Source organism: Chaetura pelagica, unplaced genomic scaffold (genome assembly GCF_000747805.2).
Source record: "Chaetura pelagica isolate M959 unplaced genomic scaffold, ChaPel_1.0 scaffold116, whole genome shotgun sequence".
In the NCBI taxonomy this organism is placed as follows: domain Eukaryota; kingdom Metazoa; phylum Chordata; class Aves; order Apodiformes; family Apodidae; genus Chaetura; species Chaetura pelagica.
Window position 1 is genome coordinate 3,244,287 of NW_009953655.1, and position 19,732 is coordinate 3,264,018.

Below are 19,732 nucleotides of genomic sequence, written 5' to 3' on the forward strand. Positions count from 1 at the left end.
AGCTGACATTGTCTATAAACAGCATCATAAGGCTTGTGAATTACACATAAACGAAGTGAAGCTGTTTCACCCAATGCAAAACGACAGTAGTGTCCAACTGATGTACCCTTATATGGCTCATTAACACTGAGTATTAAACCATTTAAATGGAATGTCACCCCAAAAATAAATTTAATAAACCCCCCCAACACTGGCCAGTTTTGCTTTATCATTCTGAGTGACAACCTTTCTTGAGCAAGATACCACAAACAACTTCCTCATCCTTTTTTGTATTTATCCCTTTGAAACACAGAGTGTAACACTGCAAGTCAGGAAAGGGGATACAGCAAAGAGCTCTTGATCTCCTTTCCCCTGTAACCACAGCACACACCCTCCTGCTTTTCATGTGGCTAACTCAAAGCACATCCAAATGCCTTTGAAACCTCAGTGTTCAGTGAGCTCCTACTGCAGAGAGTTTGTGCAAGATCATAGCATGAATCCATGTGAGTCTTATTTCTTTCCTCCCCAAGCAAAGATAAAATTAATCCCTGGTGTTTCCAATAAATACAAATGTCTTCTGAGTTGTTAGCATGAGTGAAGTAATGGTATGCAGTACTTTACACAGTTACTCTGCCAAACATGGACAACAACGTGTTGACCATTCTGTAGGACCTCTTGAATATATTTATCATTAGGTATTTGCCTTTTAAAAAACATTTTCAAACTCAATATGGGAGAAATAATTTGTCACATTTACTGAATTTTGCTGCTAACTCTTTCAAAAGTATGCATTTTAATATTAATTCATTCATTTGGTAACCATTTCCTCTGAAGTTTGTTAGGTTTTAAATGCTGATATAGAAAAGAAAGCTCTGCATTATATTTTTATTAACAGAATTTAGCATAAGTGATGTAGAGTATAAATACTTCCAAAACTCAAAAATACGGAATTGGAAGTTTTAAAACTTAATTTTTAAAAGACAATTTGGAGTGATTGCTCTTCGGGGTAAATGAAAGGAACAGAAATATACTGCTTCAGGACCCTCATTACTTCCTATGTGATGCACAGAAGATTTTGCTTTTGTAAATATCAAATAAGGATTGGAAAGAGTTTTGCTTTAATTAATCCAAGGCAGTAAAAATGTAGTAATGGGAAAGTGGAACCACAGCAGGAGGGAAAGCGCTGACATCCACAGCCATGCTGGTGTTCTAGTGTGCACAGAAGTGTCTGAGCTTTGGGACTGATTTACTGGGATGGACTAGTTAACCTGCTCCTAGCGTGCGAGTTAAGCAGCAATGCTTGTTCAATTCTCTGAGCCCTATTTCCTTCCACACAGTGCATTTGTTCTGCATATGGCATCGTAACGTTCATGTTATAAATTTATGGAAGACTGGACTGTAGCCTTAGGACCACAGACACTTCATCCTTCCCTTTAGCAGCTTAGTAAAATGCAATAGAAACTGTACAAAATTTATAATAATGGATGTCAAAGCCTACGTGCCCTCACAGGGTGCCTCTTTCAAGTTAATTCTTGGCTTGGGTCAAATATATCAGTCTGTGTAAGACTCCAGAAGACACATCAGTAGTTTAATAAGTCAGATACCAGCTTTGTCACTATAGAAAGGAGTGACATGGAACATGTAACAGTGAGTGCAAACACGGACAGGCTTCATCTGACCATAACGAGGTAATGGAGCAGAGTGAGAGGAGCAGCGGGAACAGAAGATCTGAAAAACAAGAGGGAGATTTCACTTTAGTTCCTCTGAAGAACTGGGTGGGACAAAATTGATTTCCAAGGAGGGAAGAGATCACCACACGTGCCGGGCTCCTGTGTATCAGAAACACCACCCTCCTCAGCATGGCAACGAGAGGCCTCTGCGCTCAATTCACAGCCTGATGGCCAGTCAATCTGACTGCACCCAGCCTCTGAGGAGGGTGCCCAAGCACTGACACGAGCCAAGGTCACAGGGGAAGGCAGCTCCACCAGAGATGAAAAGAAGCATCTCCCTCCACTGGCTTTGAAGAAAGACATGGGGAATATTTGTGAATAACACCAAAGTTCAAGTCCACTATGAAGTTAACAAAAGAAGCTTTTCTACCCTCTTCCTTTTTAACTTGTACAGCAGCAAGTGAAATGGTACTGCAGATTTCTGGTTTTCCAAGGTCCGTGAGTGCTTTTTCCTCCCTCACTTGCTCTTCCTCCCCCACAAACTTGCAAAGCAGCAGCCCTGCACACTGCAGTTCTCCTGCCAAGGTTTAGAAAGCAAGCAAAGGGACATGCTAGTCCTGCAGCTGAGCTGTGCATCACCCCCTCACAACACAGGCTGCTGCAGTTGTTTAAAGCCGTAGTCCAGAGTGCCTCTGGATTTGGGGTGCTTGTTTCAGGATCTCAACAGGGAGTTCTGCTTTTTTAGCAGACAAATGCTTACAGCTGTATAGAAGTCAGAACCCTTCCCCCCACTTTCTAAATGCAAACTGAGCAGTTGATAGCCAAGACATACAAAACCATTGTTGACTTGAAAACTCCAGCCAAGCTCATGCATTTTGCTGTGCAGATGAGCTTCTGTGGTGCACACAAATCTGCTGTTTGGCACATAGTTTCTCAGACGTTGGACTGAGTCATTACCTTGCCACAGCTCCGGCAGTGGTGCTTCCTGCGAATGACTGTGAAAGGCGCCTTGCACGCAGTGCAGTAGCTGCAGACTTCATCTGGAACCCAGTCAGGAGGATCTGTCAGAAACACAGCAACAAAAGGGAACATAAATCAGAAGGGAATAAAAACAAACATGCAATTACAGGGTCCTCAAGGGAGTAGGGAGAATAAAATACAACAGCAGCTGCTTTCATCTGAGTTTCTCAAGGTGCTTTGCGAACAGGCAGCTGGGTGAGTTTTGGATGCCCAAGAGGGCTCAGCTCCCCCCTTCTCTCCCAGGCACCTTTGGGCACAGCACAGCAGGCACTGGAACAGCACACAGCAGCTCTGGACTCAAAATGAAATATGTCCTATTCAAGTGAAAGTGGCAGGGAAAAGGAGATTAGCAAAATAAAGTATGAAGACAAGAGACCATTAAAGTGGAGTTGGATCATAGGAGTTTTTGTCACTGCAACCAGCCATCAAAACAAAGTGAGAGCTGAGATCATTCCCTACCTCTCCAGCCCTCCCAACAGAAAGGCTGACTGCTTTTCTGCAACGAGGCAACCAGCTCTACAGGTAATAAACTTGGAACCTGATTACTGCCTGCCAAGCTATTAGGACTTTTACTGCAGTCACCAGTAACTACAACAAAATTACAAAATCAAATGCACAAGACTTAGCAGAGAAAGAATTCAACCATTATCCCTAACTGCACGTTTCAGTCTATTTCCCCTGCCAGCTCTCTAGCTTCTCATAAAAGCCAAGCAGGGAAATTATTTGGTTTTGGCAAAGCAGAAGGTACTAGGCTCACTTCTGTTGAGCTGCTTCTGCTAGAGACAGGCTGACATGACCCTCAGAGAGTCTAAAATTACAGGCGTAGAAATGATGTAGCTGATTGCTTAATTAAGTTGGTAAAAATCTAATGAAGGGCGAAGCAAGTTCTGTCCAGAAGGAATCCATGGACACAGTGAACGTGAGCTGCTGGACGTATTTACCCAATTTCCCTGGATGCAGCTTCTCTCACAGTATTATTTACAGTATGCAACCCATGCAATTGGTGATTTATAAACCTGACAAGCAAGATCCCTGCCTCAAGGAGCACATTATCAAACACCAAAATGTATAGTGCAGTTAATACAGAGGTCAAGAGGGCTACAGCTAAAGGCACAAAGAAGATAATAAAATGAAAAATCCTCTGTATTCCTCAAACATAACCATGACCAGTTTTCACGTTTGTCAAATTGCAACATTTGTCAAACTAAAAGTATAAAGGGTATAGCATTCAATGCAGAACATGTTCAAAAAGCAGATTAGTAAAACCAAAGAGAACTTTTATGGGCTCCTCTAAATTATTTTGGAAGTTATACTAGTTTAAGGAAGCAATCTCATTTAATGAACAAACTGGTCTAATAAAAGTCACAACTATAGGGACAGCAATCAAACCCAAAGCCTCTGTGCAGAGAAATGGTAAAAAAAGAGGAGATGGTACGTACATAGGAGCCTTCAACTCATCCCTGGGAGCAGTTCAGCAGAAAATGTTCTGTGAGGACACAAGGCTACAAAATCCCCCTTTAAAGAGCAAGCTTTCCTATGGCAGCAGGGAGATTGCAGGACTGCCAGCTTAAGTTGAAGCATTAAAAGCAATGAAACCAAGGGATTTTCCTTTCCAATTCTTCTCCTCCTCTGCAACCTCCCTACCTACTACATGGAAGTTGCCCAGTGAAACTTACTTTTATTGTAGCCTGATGGCTAATGTAGGCTAAATTGATTTTGAAAATACTGTATCACTTTCACAGGAATCTCTGCAATGAAATCATGGCAAACCTGCAGACCCTGGAGCATCTCCATGTTCTCCATCCACGAGGTCTCTCAAGTTATTACATAAATTCCAAACAAAATAACTGAGCCTATAACAATATTCTAGTTCAAGACTTGCCACTAGGCTACCTAGCCTAGATTATTTTTTCAAGGACTTGATCACCCCATTGATTTTCATTAATTTTAAAGACAGCAAAATTTAGAAAGTTATTGAAGCTCTGTGCTAGATCTCCCTCCCAGCTGAAAGCAGGTTTGGAAAGATGCCTTCTTCACTATGTTGAGGTAGTTACTAGTTTTTATATTCACAGAAAAGCCACAAAACACAGGCATTTTTGTACAAACTGCAATATGAACTACAACTTCTGCAGCATAACCACTCCTTCCTTTGAATCATAATTAGTCCACACACATTATAAGCTAATGCAACCTCACCACAAAGACTCCAGAGCTCACTGGCAGAAAGCAATGTCCCTATCAGGTGTTTACTGTGAGGGTTTTGCTTTGTTTTGTTTCTTCTATTGCTGCCCTTGAAGTGCAAAGTTACACAAGTTATTTTTTAATTGATCTCATATGCATTTGTCTCTAGTACTAAGTAAAAGAAATAAATGCAAAAAGAAACTCCATGAGAAACAGCAATTCATTTTGATAAATAATGACCTTATAAACTCATAATAGTCATATAATCCACAGTTCATGGTTACAGAATTACCTGACTGCCAGATGAATTAATCTGCAAACTTTGTTTTTATAATTGCATTTAAAAAAATAAATCACATCTTAGTGGTACTCAATGTATAGAAACAGCATAACCCTCTCTACAGAACATTCTCCCACATTAGAGAGACTCTCTTTACCTCCATGTTGGTGTCACATTACCTGACTCACTAAATCAAGGCATCAGCAGAGTGAGCTAAAGGCACATTTTCACCCACCCAGTGACTCCCTTCAAGAGGGCTTTGTGGCCAGCCCTGTGCCCCCTTGCTTCTGGGTTGCAGTGCCCTCCAAACATCCCAACTGCTCACCCCGTGCTCAGCTGCACTGCAGCACACCCCCAAATAGTAACACTTGGTTATGTAAGGGCTTTTAACATTCAAAATGCTGTACAAACATTAATTGCTTTAATCCTCATCACCCAGCTACAGTCACTAAGTCTGTGAGTGGAGAAATCAGGAGGGAAATGCCTTGCTCCATGGTGCAGTCCTGAAATAACATTAAAAACAAGAAACTTTGGGTCATTAGCCCTATGCCTTTGCTTCCAGTTTTGGCTGCTCAAGTCCCTACACTGAGTAGAAAACAGAGGCTTCATTTTAAGAGTATCCACTTGCTGAGAAATCAAACATAATCCTGGATTGGAGCCAAAGTGTCCAGACTGTCAGGAAGGATGAAGCCCTGAATGACTCTCTCTGAGCCCATGCAAGCTCCAGGAGATGGGATCCCCCCCCTTTGGAAGCCTCATCTTGCTCAGCCTTGAGAGCAGCCTTTCTGACTTACACATAAGCCAATTGAGTCATCAGGCTTTTTATAGCACAGGTTTTTTAAATGTTCTCTGAAGAGCAGTTTCATGAGGGGATGAAGCTTCGTGATGAGGAGCAGAGTGAGCTGTACTAATGAAACCCCTGGCATCAGCCTGAAGAGGTGCTGGAAGCAGGGCAGCATCACTGCATCCCTAGGCTTCTGATGTTAAGAGTCCTTCTCTGGGCTGCTCTGCTCCATTAGCTCTGCACGCAGCAGCAAATGGAAACATCCAGTCTCTAAAGCTCTATCTGCCTGTGCTTCAGGGATCTGTACAAGGAATGGAGGGAAAAACTTGTTCCTGGGCTAATTGGCCCACTGCTTTATTGTGCTACAAGAGTTAAGAGAAGTCTGTTGGGAAACAGATGAAGACCACAGCAGAAACATCAAAGAGGAGGAGGAAAGGAGGGAAGGGATTAACGAGACAGAGCAACTACAGAAATACATTTTAGAAGAAAACATTAAAAGCATGTAAGAGAAAAAGGCAGAGAAAGGAACAGAAACAAGTATTTAAATGAATAATAAACAAGTTTAGAGAAAGGAAAAGGCACCAGATAAAAATTAGTGTGTAGACAGAAGAAAAAGATATTTTAAAAGGAGAAACAGTATTTCTAACTCTTAACTATTCAAATATATTGCTTTACAATCTCCCATAAATAATGACATTTTATAGGGGTTTTTTTTGTTTATGCTGTAGCTTTTAGAATTCAACTTTCCATGTCTCTGCAACTTCACTAGCTAAAAAGGTTTTCTGCTCAATAAAAGTTAATCTCACATAAATCCAAGATGGTGGGGCCACAGTAATGGTAAAAACCATAGGCACTGTAAACAACATAAAAAAGCACATGTAAATTAATTTTGCCTAAGTACATGCAATACATCTATAGCAGTCCCATCTAATCTTACAAAAACAAGGAGAGCATCTCAGAACATAAGGACAAGAGAACCTGGACCCAGATCCATCGACAGTGTTGATACAAACAGTTTAGACCAACAAGTTAATTCAGTGACAGGAGATTATTGGAAGGTAGGGGAGGGAAATAATCTCCCAAGTTGCTGGAGCTTATAGAAGGCCTAATTTAGCAAATCTGTATTCTGGTAGAAAACAAATCAGAGAGAATGAACACCGTGACTCCCTGTTGAACAGCAGCTGCTAAACTCCAAGCTTGTGGTGGTGTTTGCATCATAGGCAGACTTTCTGCATCTTCTGTTTTCATCAAATATTCCTAACACAGAACTCAAACTGGAAGCTCCTGCATTGATGTGTATTAGACTGTTAGAGCACATCATGCATAACCCCTGGTTATACTTTCGCCAAGGTAATCCTGAGAGGGGCTGTTCCTACAGCAGCCTGTGGAACTTACACTGCTGCAGCTGTCCAAGTGCATTATCCTCAGAGCTGCAAAAAAGGTCAGGTGGGCTTGCTGTAGCTCTTGTGATGAAAGCAGGAATTGTAAATTCTCAGTTTTAAGTATGGAAAGTAGAGAACTAGGGTGACATGACTGACCCTCACTTCAACTGCCACAGTAAGAAACTGTTTGACCCTGAACACACATAATTTTCCCCATGTCATTCTGGGTCACCTCTGACCTTTACATAAGATTCCTAGCAGGGAGCTACACCAAAGTCATCTTTACCTTTGCTGAATAGATTCAGTATTGATTACAGCTGGCATGAAAATTTTCAATAAAAATAAATTTTCTGCTTCAACAATATTATTTAATGAAAATTTCAAAGGCAAGGGAGACAAGAGGTACAGACTTATTAGCTTCAGGGACAGCTCTTGTCAAAAAGCTTTCTCAGGATGGAGTATCTTTGCAAATCCAGAAAGCTTTCACTAAAGCATGGAGCTTTGCAGACTTGGGCTCAAACCTCTGCTCTGCCTGATTCCACACAACCTTGAATGATGTCCATTCTGTACAGGTACCCCATCAGTAACTCATGCTTTGGGCAAAATAATTATTTACATAAAATGGAACAACTCTGACAGAAAACACTGACTGGATATGGCTCAAATCTTCACTTTAAATCAGATGGACCAGAGACTTGGGTCTTCAATATAACCATTACTAGGAGCCTTTCTCTGTAAGAACCACTAACAACTACAAACTAGAGGCAAGTTGACAATGTAGATCTATATACTACAGGCCAAAAAACACTCAATGTGTGTATTTTTAGGACACAAAATTTTGTATCTAATCAAAATCCCATTTATGTCACTGTGGGTCTCAATAAGCCTGTGCTTTACAGTACTTACAGGATGTTTTCTCAGTGAAGTCTCAACACGTTCCCACTGTGCTGACAGAGAGGGATAGTGTTTGAAAAGGTAAAAAGCTCCAAACAAGTTATTAAAGTATTGCAACACAAAAACTGTACAAAATCCTGTAATTTTATATGCATCAATAAATATGCTCAGTTGATTATAAACCATTGCTTCAATATGGAAAACTTGATGTTAGATTCTTCTCTCACACAGTGTAAGCAGAGATGCTGAATAAGGGAAATTAAAAAGTTATGTGAATTAAGTATGTTTGACCACTGAACTGTGCAACAATTTAACTTATTTCATTAGGAAAGTGTTGCTGGTCATCATTCTGAATAACAGAGTAGCCATGGGCACCTAGAGGACAAAAGAAAAACGGAAGCATTCAGCTAGAGCTGACAGCTAATTCTAGACTTAGGGTGATTAGATTCTGCACATACAGTAGCATGGGTGGGTTTTACTGACCTTGTGACTTCCTATTGCAACAAGAGCAAGAGCTCAAGCCTTAGGACCATAAATTACTAAACTGTGCTGGTGCTGCTGGTTGGAGGGCAGTGAGGACTTGTGACTAGACAAAAGTGGGTGGGCTGGAATATTAAGAGGTGGAAAGGGATGAAGGAGAACTAGCATGCTGTTGTGGAGCAAACAGATGCTAACACCATTTGGCACAAACAGTTATTTGCACTGGCAGCCACAGCTAATCCATTATGGCTGGAGTTGTAACTGGGTGGCAGCGAGCAAGGCAGTTCTGTACAGACACTAGAGTAACAAGCAGTGACAATGAATATGTAGTTGCAGAGAGTATGGAGATGCTAGAGCAAATATTCTCATGAAGCATCAACAGTTTCATAATACTTCCTGGTTTTCCTTAAGAAAATAATCTGATTTCTAGATGTCTCATGCTTAGTCCTGGATAAGAAGCGTAACTCACTTTTTAAGCCAGCCTGTAACTTCATGACATGGACAATTGAAAACACCTCTCCTCCATTGCAACAGATTATTCTTCCTAAGTAATAAATTACCCCAAAATACAGGTATGGTCAAAACTCAGATTTGCCAAAAGTCACTATTTAAAATCAATAAGCTCACAAGGATAAAAATAATGCTCCTGATTATGGTGAGCAGGGACTCACCCTTGATCACACAGATTGATAGAGAAATAAATACATAAAAATCCTTATCAAGACCAAAAAAAATTTACTCTGTGTGTATGGGAAACTGTTGGCTACTGTGTTAGGCCTGGAAAGCAAGTTTTATGTTAGGGCTGGAAACAAGATCCCAAACACATAAAGAGCAGAAAGACAAACTTCTACTTCCCTGATGTTTGTTTTTTTAAAGCTATAATACATGTTAAGAATGACCCAGGTCTGTCCCAGCAGGGATATATATATATACCCGGTTAACTGAGAGTAATATTCTTATATTTTCAAATGTGGAAGTTTGCTTTAATTACTGTGTGACCCATGCTGCCCACTCTCAGTCCCATGCAAACTTCTTGGCCAGCTTATTATCCAACAGTGGTTTGTCCTAAGCTAGAGCTTGAGAAATTCCCAATAACCCTCTTCTTTTGCGGGCTGGGAGCTTGCCAGGACCCAGAGGGAAAGACAGAATCAGAAACACAGCAGGTTCCAGGACACAGGCTCCTTCTGCTGTTATTGCAATTTGAAGCAAGCACCACTGGTAGCAAAGAGCCCAACCTATTTCTTTCTGAGCAGCTGCCACTAAAATTTGCTTTGAGTTCATACACAGAACTTTGTTCCCACTGGCCACCTTCTCCATCATGCAACCAGGGCATGAAATTTTACTATATTTAAAACTAATTTACAGAATACAGTCCATATTAATCTTACATTATAGGAAAACAAACATATTTGGTTGACATTACTCCCCTATGAAATATAATGATTTTTATACTGTATGAAGTATAAATACATATTCTTCCTCAGAAAATGGTCCTAGAGCACTAGGACAGTACAGATGAACCACAGGCTCATCTGTAGTTTTGAAAAGGCTTTTGTTTTGGAATGACAATCTGTAGTTTATTTTATTTCGACCTTCAGCAGGTCACAGGATTTACCTCCTATACCCTTGCCAATGTCAGCTGGCTCATAATAAACATTCATATTTGTTTTATGACCCAGACCAGCTGGTCGGGTTTATATACAGTAAGAATGAGAAATCTGACAAAAACAAGTGATTCATCTTCATAATCTGAGTAAAGGCTGGACCCTTCAGTAGAATCTTAAAACTATTCCTGTATTTGTTCAGGTTGCTGGGCTTGCTTATTATTATTTTTTATTACCATTGATTAGATGCAATCTTGAACATTCAGTACTTTCAGTAAGAGGGATTTACTTCATAACTGGAAAAAGCTTTCCTGGCAGGTAGCTTGCTAGACTTTCTCCATTTGATACATGCTGATGTTCTGCTGTGATGGCAGAAGGGAGGAGCTACTGATCCACTCATTTGCGTTAAATTGCTTTCACTTTCAGTTGAAATGATTAAGAGTGACCTGAAATGATGTAGGAAAAGGATATAATTAAGGTTGGTGTAATGCTGTCAACAGATTGGTGCAATGCTCTCAGAGTTTGTGTTGAATCCATTTACAGTGATAACTGCACTGTACACATTGGTGGCCTGGGGCCCAGATTTGGCCTGGAGGATAAACCCATCCAGGCTTGCTGCAAGAAACAGGGCACAACACTCATGCAGCAAAGCTTGTCCTAACTAAGAAATATCTTCCACCTACACTCAAACATCACCTGAAGTTGGGGGCTGTTGCTTCTACAGTGACCAGCACCAACGAGTTACGCTGGGGAGGTGCTGTAAGGGGGAAAAGGCAGTTGGCTGAGGTTAAAATACTGCTGTAAGTTTATGCGTCATGCTGGATGCTGTAGGGATGGCAAAAATATGTACCCTCTAGCTATCACTGCATACCTCAGTAGGAAAAAAGTCTGTACAGCATTGCCAGCAATGGCTTGTGACCTGAAGGGACAGGGGACTGGAATGTATTGGAGGAGGGAGAGACAGAATGGGTGTTTCTACAGTTCACACAAATTCAACATATTGATCCCTTTCAGATGCCCCTTTTTGTAAACCTTTTATGGTTTGTTCTGGTTTGGAAGGTGAAGCCCACCTCCATGGTCCTCAGCATCCTTGTCTCTCTTGTGTTACAGGAAGTTCCTGCCCATCATCAAGTCTGAAAGCTGTCATAGCAGACTACCCTAATTAGTTTATATAGAGGAGCAATACCCATTTGTACAAGCAGGTCTTCACAGAATAACCACTTACACACGAGCCACGTAAGACCTTCAGAAAAAGTTTACAAGGAGATTTGATTCAGATATACCCAAGCCCTCTGCAATCAGCAAGCATGGGTACCAAAGGCAGAGTACCTGCAGGAGCACTGGCTAACTGGCTCTGTTTAGAGGATGTGTTAGCATGCAAAAACAGCGTGCCAAGGCAGCCAAGCTCATTCGAGCATCCAATTCTACTTATTCAAAAAGGCCTTGGTTACCCCACAAGGCTCCACTTTCCATCACATAGGCTTACGTGAAACACCTGCTAGTTCGGAACAAAGGTGCAGGCAAAAGGCTGTTTGTGCTGTAGTCATCTGCCTATGCTATTAATATTACAGGTTGGGTTCTACCATTTGCTTAGAGCAGGGATGGAACTGATTCACGCTGCCTGGGTGTGTGAAACTGAACACCTACACAGCCATAATATCACTTAAATGTCCAGACTGTTGTCTTCTATTTCAAGAAATAACATTCCAAGCCATAGGAATGCCCTTCTCCAAACATAAAACCTTCCCTGTGCCAATAGAATATGCCATGAAAAGCTGAAGATCCTTAAAATCTGAATAACATGCCAGGGAAGTGAACTGACTGTGCCATGACAAAATGTATATCCACTGTGAGAAGATTATTCAGCATCCTGCAGTTCAGACTAGCTTGCTTTCAAGTTCTGTAAGTCAAATTCACTGGCAACATCAGGCATCGATTCAAAACAAAAGAATATGAACTGAAACGGTAGAGCATGAATAATCTCTTACATTCTTTTCCAATACAGCATATACATGGTAAAGATTTTGCTTAAAGATTTGCTCTTTACTGCACCTTCTGTGACAGACTGAATTATGCCTCAATAGAAAAATCAATTAAAATGACTACTGAATAGTTCTTTATCTGCCACCAAATAATCTTCCCCCAGAAGAGATAATATTTCTGCACTGTGTTATACATGAATTAGCCCTGCTGTTCTAAACAGATCGGATTTGAGATCTGAAGCCTGCAGCTTTACAAGGGTGAGCAGGCAAACCACAGGGTTTTTATAAGCACAAAATAACTTATAAATATGTAGCATCACTCTAAAACCTAATTTTTAAGAGATTCTCCACACCTCACATTCCCCCTATGATTTCTGATCTTTACTGCAAATGACATGAACTAACATTTCTGTTGGTCTCTCCCCCCTGCACGCGAGCAGAGACCTACACTGCTTATCCCTCAGCCCTCAGTCAGCCTGCACTCAGAACCTCTCACTGGAAGAACTGCAGCATGTGTGGACAAATAGACAACAACAGATCACAGTTTTAAAGCATTAGGAAATTACTGCACACTTGAATTTCTGGGAAGCTCAGACACAGGTTCACAGTTGATGGCTGTCTTGTACTTCTCCCTTGACCACAGAGACACCACCGCTCTGATAATTGGGCTCCCTGTGTGCTGAAACCACCACTTAGCCCTAACGATCAAAGCTGATGGCTTTCTTGTTTACCCCATTGCATACATCTGCTTTCCCTTTTCTTATCCTCTGCCTGCAAGTGCTCTGACATCTTTTATTCCATTTTTTCTACCATGTTTACCATGTGAGTGCTATACTCCATAACTGACTCCTATGCACTTCCACAGTGGCTCAGGTTCAAAAAGGAGGAACAAAAAACCCCAAATTAGCAACCCAAACTTTTGAGCTCTCAGGATGATTGAATCCTGACCCAAACTCTGACTTGCAGATGCACTTTTTCTCACCCTTACCATGTATTCAGTGAGATCTCAGTAACCCCAGCAGACTTACCTAAAACTCGCTTTTTCTTTGAAGTAACATGGTGAAGAATATGAAAATAAAAAATATACTCAATCACATTCCTCGAAGACAGAAGTGAAGAAAATATGAAAGGTACTTCTACTAGGAAAAAAAGTAGCCCCTTCACATATAGCAAATGATGTAAAACATCTCTTCACATTTGGCTGAGAAGACGTTACTTACAGCTTTGTACCCTTCACAGCCCTCTGAAACTTGTCACATGTAATGTCATTTGCCATATTAAAGCCTTTACTATACAGGACCTTCGTCTACCAATAGAAAGGAATTCATGCTAGGTATGACAATTTGTAGATCACAGTACCGTGAGGCTGTTAAAAAAATCTGGAAGATATATGCTCAGTTTATCATCTGACTTAGTCTCTAAATCACAATATGACAACATTTTATAGTCACTTCCCAGCACCAAGGTTCAAAAGAGTTTTCTTTTCATTTTAATGATTATATTTATACACATCAATGTCGTCTCATTTGAATTCTGAGAAAAAAGAGTACCTTCGAAGTCCCCATCTCTGGCTTTGGCTGCAAGTTCTGAGGATGATATACTTTCTTGACATAAAGCACAGTCTTCCAATGCTGCATTCCTTAAACCCTGATTAACTGTAAAACAAACCAATAAGCTGAATTAATATTTTTCCAATTTTCACTCAAAATATTCATGTTAGGATGTTCAGGATTAGTTTACAGTAGCATCTGTACCTTCTTATATGTTTTCCTTTTTCTTCACCCTAGTACAGTGATTTAAAAGTTTCCTCTATTCTTTGGAATGACAACAGAAATAAAAGATGCTGTGATTACTGGACACACAGTCATCTTACTTCTAGCAGTTTAGCTGCATCTTGTATTTTATTTCCCAGTTCTTAACTAGGATGCTTTACAAGATATATTGTGAGAACAACCAGAGATTCCCTAGGTGAATCAAACATCAAATCACATACATCAAAGCAAAACTTTATCCGAAAGTCCCTGACCACTATTTGTTAATTTTGCTTCTGCTTACTTTTGTCAGCAACTTTTTTCTAATGTAATTGTTTACTGATCAGGAAGTTTTCCAACCAAGTACAGTTGACTACCATATCTATCCTAGTGATAATTCTTTACAGCTCCATTTTATTTATTACTTTTATTTGCATGCTCAGGAGTGCTTTGATCCTCAGCAATTCTCTCTAACCCCTTTTTCTCTTGCTAATGAAAAAACAGTCTCTTGTCATGTCATGACATGCTGCCACCATAGAAACATTGTGGAAGTGTGGATCACAAGTAGTAGAGGACTGTAATGCATGTTGTGCATTATCTCACTGCAGATACCAGTTGGATTGGAGGACATTCTGCTAAATTTAACCAGCTTCTAACTTAGTCATTCATGTAAAATCCTCATGAAACTGGGAGAAAGGGAAAGCAAATATTTCTATCATGAGGAAAGGGAGGGAAAACCAAAAGAACTCTGATCACCTTCAGATGCTGATAGGTCTAATCATAACAAAGGACAAAGGTAATTGCAGTCTTGCTGTGATGACATTGTTATTCTTAGGTAAGTTAGCAGACTTGCCTCTTTGAAAAAGAAATAATCAAAACGGTGTCAGAGAATAAAAAATCTTGCTCATTATCTAGTTCTGGTTTCATTATCTTAATTATCAAGAATATTATCTAATTATCTACAACTGGATATTTTTCTATATTGAAGCCAAATTCAGCATCCTGCAGTTTCTACAAGACAGATCAGATTTCAGTATTTTTCTGAGCATTCTCATCTTTCAGTCAGCTCCTTTTGCATAGCTATTTAAACTTCATAATCCATGGTACATGTCTGGGCAAATTAAAATGTGTCCATCGGGAAAAAAAAATGATCTAGCAAGTCCAAGTCCTGCTTACATTATGTTATGACCACACGGGCTACAAGTACTGTTTGTTGTACATAGGAATATGGAAGGGAACAGATGCACTCAGAAAGCCTGAGCTCTTTCAACATCTGCCTCAAGACATACTCATTGTACCAATACTTCCAGTGACTTCATCCAGTTTACAGTCTGTTTCCATGCCTTTTTAAAAACTTAAGCCTAATCACTGTACAAAGCGCTGCCAAAAAGTTACCAAATGTTACGGAAACTCTTGTCAAACACTTCATGGATCCCCAAGGGGCCAACAGCAGAAATTCACTATAGAAAACTAACAGCTAAATATCTTACCTTTCTTGTGCTTTTCCTTGTCTTCTGTTTCAGGTTTGGTTGCCATAACTTCAAACAAGGTCTTTAAGATACTTCTCAGATCACTGGCATAGTTTGTCTGCAGTTGGTCAGCAACACCTAAGCATTTGAGAAAACGGGTAAACAATTGCTAGACTATTAAACCACCCTTAAAAATAGTATTTACATTTGTCTGTTGCTACTAGTAATGGCCTCATATTTATTTTTGAGGGGATCACTTTCTCATGTTAGTATTAAAATTTGAAAATTTAAACAGACGATTTTCTATAAATGGCCAAGTCACATTCTGGCCTCTATGCCACCTGCAATTTGAAACATATTTTCCTTGTCCTTTGGCAGGAACAGCAAGAGATTCCTTTTGCATCAAAATACATCTGCAACCAATTTCTCCCCTTGAGGGCATGGAGCATCAGCAAGAAAAAGGAAGCACTTTTGGGTCAAACCTGTTGTATGCTCAAACTCTTGATCATCTAACTTTATGCACACCAAATATTTGGAAAAAAAAATAATAGTTTTTAAATTGAGAAGAAAAGGCTACTCTCATACCTGAGATACAGACAAAAAGGCGGTGAATAAGATCATTACTGCCATGAAATCTGGATCTGATCTTTTCTCGGGTGGCAATTTTAGCAGCCTGCAAAGCGAGCTGGATTTCTTCCTGATCAATGTCATCAGATGAACAAGAACTCGTCATTAAACTGCTGTTTGAGGAAAAAAAAAAAGGTAAAGGAAAGTAATGTAAATCTTCACTCAGTTGTTCAGAATGTTCAGCAAATCCTAAAGGATTTATGACTCAGGCAAGACTCTATAGCAAATCAGAACTAATTGCTGTAAATTCTTGTTGAAGTTAATCAACATGCAATCAATCACCAGCATCTTTGATTTTCACTCTGCAGCATAGCTGCAGAAAACTTAAACAGAAAATCATGTCTATATTTTATTGCATTTTCCTTAGCTATTACAAAGTGCTGTGCAATGTTTCACATTAACTTCTCCTAAAAGCTCAGCCCGGAGACCATAACTCCATGAAAAATCCAGAAGGGGACTATCAACCTAAAAATAAGAAGGTCAGTTCTGATGTCAACTTAGAAATTTATTAATGTGGAAGCTAATTTGAAAAAAAAAATAAAATTTATGACTTACATTACCTTAAAATAGTGAGGATAGAATCTAAATATATCAGTACAGAAAAAGAATGAAAAGGAAGAGAGATTATAATTTACACAGTACAGAGGTAGATTAGTCCCCTTATACATCTAACTGTAGAAATTGCTGAAATGTTAAACTACTGTAACAGAACGGCCTGTCAACTCTAAAGGGTTTAAAATACGAGATTTAAATTTGCTTTTAAAAGCCAGATGCACACTTGCCAGCCATTTCCACCCCCAACTTTCTTTATGGAGAGGAAGGCTGAACAACCTGAGACTGCAAGAAAGCTTTGGAGGGAATCCAGTTTCTTCAAGTACCAGAAATTACCTAAAGTATTTGTAAATCAAGATGGTTTTTGTTTGTTTTGTTTGCTTGTTTTTAAAGGAAATACTTAGGGAGAATGCAGAACTTTGCCAATGGAAAAACCCCTCACTGGGAGCAGAGTGCTGGATGTAATTGCACTGAAGTGCTCATAATTCACTGTGTTGACCAAAGGAAATGTGCCTTCTTACTCTACTGCATTCAGAGACATAGGAACACTAAACCATTTTTCCTATGTATTGGAAAGAAGTTAATCTCACCAACAATTACAAAAAAAATAGAGTATTTTACTTATAATCATACTTAGGCTGTCCAAAACTCCAGAACTCTCAACTAGGCAGACAACTACCATGTTAAAAAAAAAAAAAAAGTTACAGTCACTAAGTACTTAAACAGCATGCAGAATGAAGGAAATAGTTTCTAACAAAATGCAAGTTTCATCTGCTTTTATTAGGTGCTGCAGCATTCACCAACTTGCAGATCCCATCCCTGTGACAACATGTATGAACAGTTACTGCAGGATAAGACACAAAGGTAACATTTATAATTACTTATGGAAAAATTTGGTGGGATATAGTTTTGAAATTCTACCTGTAGGCTATACAGGTAATCCTTTAAAATATAAACAATAATTTACTAGGCCGTAGGATCTTAAAAGTCCTAGTAAAAACAGAACTGAAAAAGTAACACCTGGAGATTACTTTTTGACAGAAATATAAATGGAAAACGTGTAGCATGAGTAGCTTAACTGACCTCTTTCAAAGAGTAAAAAGCAGGCCTGCAAAAAACTCATTTTGTTCATGTTATCTATTGCCATTAATAAAAGCAAATCCTTGTCAACAGATGTTAGTTCTATGTTTACAGCTCCCTCAGCACTATGACTGACTAGGCTTATTAAAGATACTGAGATTGGGGTGAGAATTCTCTCTCAGTTTTTCCCTTGCTTTCCCATAGGGGATATTTTCTATTGTGTATCTATAGATACATAGATAGCAAGCCTGTCAGTGTGGAAAGGTCTGTGCTCAAGACAATGAAAAGGTCGGGTAAGGTGTCTCACGAAGGACTTAAGACCCAGGGAGCAATCCCTGATTCACAGTGACACGCAGCACATGGTTGCCTATTTGCACAAATGCTCACATACCAGATAAAGGAGTTTGTCTGCCTCGTTAACATGGCTGAATAAGGTCTACTATTTTTTTCTTGTTTTTAAAATAATTGACCTTACAGTGATACACACATTAGCACTATAAACTGCTCTCCAAGGCAAGCATGGACCTCATGACAGAGACAGATGCAGTCTGGATGTAATTTTATGATCCCAGTGCAATGGCCTCCCTGAAACTCCCAATAAGCAAAAACCTTAGTGCAGGAGACAGCAAGGATGCTGATTCAAGGATGACTCTTCCCTCCAGATCACAGTTGAAAAAATATTTCAAAGTAAGGTGTTAAGTGGGTAGAGAGCTGTGAAGAGTGCTCTTTGAGATTATGAACCACTTAGTCCTTTCCCATTTTGCAGAAAGGAGGAAAGGTTCACTCCACAATTCTGACCAACTCTCATCAATTTTAGTAATAATGTTTGCCTTTCAAAGTCTTCTCCAGCTGGGAGAAAGGCAGTTTTACCTGCTTCCTAATTAATCCAAGAAATATAGTTTGACCCACTTCCATTCCAGGCCATTTTGTGTCAGATGTTGTGGTCTGTCACTAAGACTGGTCACATCCCACCACAAGCCTGCCAGGAACATTTTTGTCCTAAATGTCCCTAGCACAGAGCACATATGAATTGCTTCAGCACTGTGGGAGGGAAGGTCAGAATGTATGCACACTCCCATGCATAACATACTTTCATATGCACAGTGACATGTAAACTACAATATCCATACACAAGAGTATCAGAAAATAAGATCTTTTCTATTCAGGATTGCTTATGCCATGGGAAAGACGAAAGTGAATGTTTTGGAATAATTTAAACTGGACTTAAGAACTACTACAGAGTTAAAAACAATTACCCCACTGTTACCAACAGGATCAAGTCAGATTTAGATGAAAATGACTCTCAAAGAATGACTAATGACCATCTGTTCTTTACTTTAAAATATATCTTGCCGTTGAAAAATGTAGCCAGAAAATATTGTAGAGGCAGTCAGAAATACTGTACGAAGAGAAACACAACAATTGTTTCAGAAAAACAACAAAAGACACAGCTTTGCTTATAACAGGGTATCTCAAACAGCAGTGATTCCATCTATGCAAACATTAAAGATTCTCTTGATTTTTAAATTGGCATTATAGGAAATAAATCTGAATTTTGATTTACAGAGTTCAGCTTAATTTTTCTGCAAATTATTCTTTTAAACAAGTTATTTTTTTATTTCTCTAAGGAATACCATTCCTACTTGACTTATCTAACGAATTCTCAGCTGATGCCAAATATGTAGGAAGCATTTCATTAACATCAGACTACACAAAGATCTGGAATGTTTCACCACTGATATCTGCAGAATCAACTATCACTGCAGAATATAAATAGCCATAGTTAGTAACAAGAGACAAGTCCTATTTTCTCAACTTTTTGGTTGAAGGGAACCCTGCATTACACAAAGAATTAGGTTAAGAAAACGTAAGAGCCAAAATAAGCATGGAATATATCCCTTGGGAAATCTTTATAATATAAACAATGCTCATTTTAAAAATTATTTTTCATACTGTGAAAACATTACAAAGTTAACATGTCTGAAGGCAAATATGAA

The 19,732-nt window shown here is 39.4% G+C and overlaps 1 protein-coding gene across 5 annotated transcripts in view; it reads right to left on the minus strand.

The window, feature by feature from the left end:
• Positions 1-1,090: 1,090 nt before the first annotated feature.
• The window catches only part of ZFYVE28 (zinc finger, FYVE domain containing 28), a 77,643-nt gene continuing 59,001 nt past the window's right edge, over positions 1,091-19,732 (minus strand). For 2 of the 5 annotated variants that reach the window (XM_010000252.1, XM_010000251.1), the window contains 5 exons: positions 16,062-16,259; positions 15,498-15,614; positions 13,807-13,911; positions 2,607-2,710; positions 1,463-1,707 (listed from right to left, as the gene is read on the minus strand). In XM_010000252.1, the coding sequence (XP_009998554.1) occupies positions 1,576-1,707; positions 2,607-2,710; positions 13,807-13,911; positions 15,498-15,614; positions 16,062-16,259 (656 nt within the window). In that variant the 3' untranslated portion in view covers positions 1,463-1,575. Of the gene's footprint in view, positions 1,708-2,606; positions 2,711-13,806; positions 13,912-15,497; positions 15,615-16,061; positions 16,260-19,732 lie in introns of all 5 variants that reach the window. The other 3 variants (XM_010000249.1, XM_010000250.1, XM_010000248.1) reach the window with 3 other exon arrangements.